This window comes from Notolepis coatsorum, assembly GCF_963971535.1.
Source record: "Notolepis coatsorum genome assembly, chromosome: 15".
Taxonomy (NCBI): domain Eukaryota; kingdom Metazoa; phylum Chordata; class Actinopteri; order Aulopiformes; family Paralepididae; genus Notolepis; species Notolepis coatsorum.
In genome coordinates this window covers 94782848-94787847 of record NC_140179.1, presented here as the reverse complement: position 1 = coordinate 94787847, position 5000 = coordinate 94782848, and the positions used below count along the sequence as shown (strand labels likewise).

The following is a 5000-nucleotide window of genomic DNA, read 5'->3' as shown; positions in this document are numbered from 1 at the left end:
TTATATTTGGCCTGTATAACAACTGTTGACAGAACGCTTACAGTAGTTTGAAACGTTTGTTTTGTCAGTGCATCATGTTAAGGCAAGCAATTACTTTCCAACACTGGCCACCATTGAGCTTAAGTTCACACCATTGTGAAAAGTTAGATTTTCAGGCATGAATATTTCCTCAGTCAGCTGCAGGATATCTCCTCATTTCCCTACCTGGACATTTAATATTACGCTTATATCTTGTTTATATGTTTATCGCTGTGTTTTGTCCTACAGTTGGAGTTTATGAACGTCATCAAATCCCTGTGTATTCTGAGTTGTTTGACGTGACCAAATTAGAGGCGTGGTAATCAAGATTTAGTGCGGATGACATATTGCCGGTCTGATGAATACCTCAATTCTAACCATAACCCTAACCCCTGACCTGGCCCCTTTAACCTCTTAACATTCGACGGGACAACGTGCGCACGTCGTGGCACTTTGCTCTCGTCTGCTGGCTACCTAGCTCCAGGTACCAGCGTTAGCTCCCGGGAGCGATGGCTAGCTAGTTAGCACCAGCCGGGTACCGGCGTTAGCTCCCGGGAGCGATGGCTAGCTAGTTAGCACCAGCCGGGTACCGGCGTTAGCTCACCAGCCGGGAGCTAACGCCGGTACCCGGCTAGTACCTAGCTAACGCCGGTACTAGCTAGCCATCGCTCCCGGGAGCTAACGCGGGTACCCGGCTGGTGCTAACTAGCTAGCCATCGCTCCCGGGAGCTAACGCTGGTACCTGGAGCTAGGTAGCCAGCAGGCTAAATGCTCCCGACGCTGAACTCAGTGAACTGCCTGCGCCGGTCTGTCTGTCGAAGACCGAGGGAACCGCATCAGGCTTCAGCTGATTAGTGGTCTTCTGGACAAACCTCCCACCCCCAACAACATAATCCGAGGCAATGAAGTGTTCGCTGCAGATCCTCCTTCCCTGTCCAACAGGCTGATCGCGCCGCCTGAGTGCAGCCAGCCTGAGTGCAGCCAGCCTGAGCCTACGTGCCAACAACACTGTTTTTTTCACTGGTAGTTTGTGGAAATTAACCAACTTTCCTCTCTCTTTCACACGGTAAAATTAGTTTGAACAGCCAGGAGCAATACAAAAAGAACCACGCGGTCCGTTGTTTGGTAGGCAATATTTGACTGACCCGACAGTCCATGTTTACTATGCAGCTAACCCACAGTGTATACACCAAACCAACACCGTGACGTCAGCAACAAAATGGCGCCGCCCATGGCGAAAACAGGGAAATTATATTTGATTTGTCAGACAAATAAGCAGGATTTCACATTTTATTATAGGACCCTGTCTTACACAAGGTACACAACAAACAAACTAGGATCACATTGTTCACTGCTTCATCTCCCCTTTAAGGCTATGGACCCATTATGTTTTCCAGCTCCTACCTCTCAGCTGGACCCCAAAAACAGGCATCTGGCAACAAGTCAACACAAAAGTAAGGAGCAAATATTCAAACCTCTGTTTCTCTAATACATTAGCACTCAAAGTGATTTCTATTTTATTGTGTAAGAAACTTCAGAATGGTCCCTTTCAAAAGAGACCCGACTCATGCATGTGCTATAAGTATACAGTATAATATATTGCAAATTACTTTGGGTATGCAATCGACAGGCGTTTTATGCTAAATTTGCAGGACTGTTCAGGGGTTAAAAGTGAGGACCATCATTCAAGTATTAATTTGTATGCCGATGACACAGTTTTGTATTCAGTTGGACCTTCTCCTGATGCTGCTCTGCTTCCAAAATGTCCTCACTTCTCACGTTGAGAAATGTAGAATAGTGGTCTAGTCATAAAACTATAAAGTAATATACAAGTAGAGCTATACACACACACACACACACACACACACACACACACACACACACACACACACACACACACACACACACACACACACACACACACACACACACAGTACTTACTGGGTACTCCAGAGACCAGTCTGAGGGGTCTCAGCACTCTGAAGGCCCGCAGAGCCTTGACGTCGAAGCCCGCAGCCTTCCCTCCTATGGGGGTGCCCCCGTCCCCTTTGGTGGCCTGCTCCAGGATGGCACTGAACAGCCTGAACACATGACGAGATACAATGGTTCTGTGAGCATCATAGTAATACAAATTAGCATCGTTATCGTCATTATAATATTGATTAGAACCATTATTATGAGAAGCTGCATAGTTGTGTGTGTGCGTGCGTGTGTGTGCCTGACCACCGCCTGCCCCGCCAAGTCCTCTATGGCCAACTGAGAGGAGCAAAGCGGGCTGCTGGAGGCCAAAAGAGACGCTTTAAGGACGACACCAGGGACCTCCTAAAGTGTGCAAACATCACGCAGCTTGAAACTCTGGCACTCGACAGATCAGCCTGGCAAGTCACACTGTTTCCCAAATACACCAAACGAACCAAGACCGAAGATCTGAGAGGCGCACGCAACGACACCAGCGGGCGGCTGGCATCCCCCAGGTATCTGGCTTCCCTTGCGCCATCTGTGGACGGGTGTGCGGCTCAAGGATCGGACTCAACGCCCACGAGAAGTGGCACCAGCGGCAGCGGCGCTAACCCCCCCCCCCCCATTCTGGAGCAAGCGCCATCATCGAACACGATGGACAGCTAAGAGAGAGAGAGTGTGTGTGTGTGTGTGTGTGTGTGTGTGTGTGTGTGTGTGTGTGTGTGTGTGTGTGTGCGTCTGTGTGTGTGTATGTGTGTGTGTGTGTGCGCATGCGTGCCAATTGAGCGTATACAGCAGCGGAAGGGAGAGGTGTGTTCATGTACACGGTCCAGAACTTCATTAATTGATAGCGAAAATAGACGTCGCTGCTTTACGGTTACAAAACCATGTTCTGACCATAAATAGCCTATGTTTTCTAATCAAGGCTTTGATGGATGGACATCTCATTAGGAACACCTGCATCTATGAACTCCTGTCCAATCAAAGAAACAGAACATGGGGCCACGGTCTGAACTGCACGCTTTGAAAGCTGATGATTACTGCTGAATGGAATAGAAAATGATCTACATTTATATAACGCTTGTATCCAACCCATTTACGTGCAGGCACCACACACCAGCGACGGCAGAAGCCACCATGGAGGGCATCGACCTGCTCATCGAGGGCAGTTAGGGGTTCAGTGTCTTGCCCATGGACGCTTCCGACACGATGTCAGGAGGGACCAAGATGGAACCGGGAATCTTCAGATTACCAGACGACCTGTTCTGCCTCCTGAGCCACTGCTAACGCTGACCTTCAGATTACCAGACGACCTGTTCTGCCTCCTGAGCCACTGCTAACACTAACCTTCAGATTACCAGACGACCTGTTCTGCCTCCTGAGCCACTGCTAACACTAACCTTCAGATTACCAGACAACCTGTTCTACCTCCTGAAACACTGCTAACACTAACCTTCAACCTCTGACAAACCTTTGTTTCTCTGAGAGAAGCAACGGTTATGATTGGAGGATCAAGGTAAGATGGCAGAGTTTGCGATAAGTCAATTACATACAGCTGATGTGTTTCTGTTTCTCTCGCTCCTCTCTCTCCCTACGATACCACACTTCTCTCTCTCTCCCTGAGTACCACTAGATATCACAATACGATACCATGCTTCTCTCTCTCTCTGAGTACCACTATAACAATACGATACCATGCTTCTCTCTCTCTCTGGGCACCACTAGATATCACCATACAATGCCATTTTCCAGTGGGTGCAGCTCAAAGGCAAGTCAGCAGCACGTTAGTCACGCAAAATTATCAATTAACATAGCTGAGAAGGCTGTTTGAAGAGAATCTCTCTCACCCACCATTCCCTCTATCCCCTCTCTCCATCCCCGCTCTAACCCTCCCTGCTCCCATCATCTCTCTCTTCTCTCTCTCTCTCTCTCTCTCTCTCTCTCTCTCTCTCTCTCTCTCTCTCTCTCTCTCTCTCTCTCTCTCTCTCTCTCAGTGGAAAGCATACAATAGAATTGGTGTATAGACGCTCTATCTCCATAGCCAGATTATGGAGAGGGATTTATGCAGGTGTAGTGAAAGTATGGTCTGTTCTGCCTGTAATCAACATAACTTTCACTATTTTTCCTCTCACTGACTTTCTTTCTTTCTTTCTTTCTTTCTTCTTTCTTTCTTTCTTTCTTTCTTTCTTTCTTTCTTTCTTTCTTTCTTTCTTTCTTTCTTTCTTTCTTTCTTTCTTTCTTTCTTTCTTTCTTTCTTTCTAAATTGTGTTGTACTGAAGCTTCACTAATATACCCTCAGGAATGTGCCACCAAGAGCACATGCTCAGCACGTCTGTGTTTATGTGTGTGTGTGTGTGTGTGCGTGCGTGCGTGCGCGCGCGTGTGTGTGTGTGTGTGTGTGTGTGTGGTGCGTGCGTGCGTGCGTGCGTGCATGCGTGTGTGCGTGCGTGCGTGCGTGCGTGTGTGTGTGTGTGTGTGTGTGTGTGCATGCCCTAGCATCAGGTACACGCTCTCCTGCATATGGAGCACATTCCTGAGGGAAATCTCTCCCTGACGCCTCTCATCTACACACACACTAGAAACGCTAGAAACATGGCCCCACTGACTGGGCGTCAGTGCGCAATGCAGCCAATTGAAAAATGCCCATGGCAACATAAATGCACCAAGCAACATTTTGCCAATCAGCGTCTTCAAATATGATGCCTAAAGGGCGATTCATTTAGCGCCCCAAGCAGAGTCATTGGTGTGTGTTAGGGGGTGCGGATTGACGTGTTGACGACAATGATGAACACAGGGACTCTTCTCCAAAAGCCATTTGAAGAAGAGACATTTGGAAATGTGTTGGTCTGAGGAGGGTGCAGACTACCACATGTCTCCTCCTCTTTTTACCTGACAGCTAGGAGTTTCACTGGGAGGAGAGCATAACACGTGTGGAGATTCACGCACTGTCTCCCCAGATCCCCTCCCTGATGAACAGGCGCCCCGACCGACCAGTAGAGGTCGCTGTTGCAAGACCAGACTCC

The 5000-nt window shown here is 48.3% G+C and overlaps 1 protein-coding gene across 1 annotated transcript in view; it reads right to left on the bottom strand.

Moving 5' to 3' along the window:
* cacna1c (calcium channel, voltage-dependent, L type, alpha 1C subunit) overlaps positions 1 to 5000 on the bottom strand; it is a gene marked incomplete at both ends in the record, with an annotated part of 188360 nt that overhangs the window by 182673 nt on the left and 687 nt on the right. The window contains 1 exon segment of the mRNA XM_084331098.1: positions 1960 to 2099. Coding sequence (XP_084187224.1) covers positions 1960 to 2099 — 140 coding nt within the window.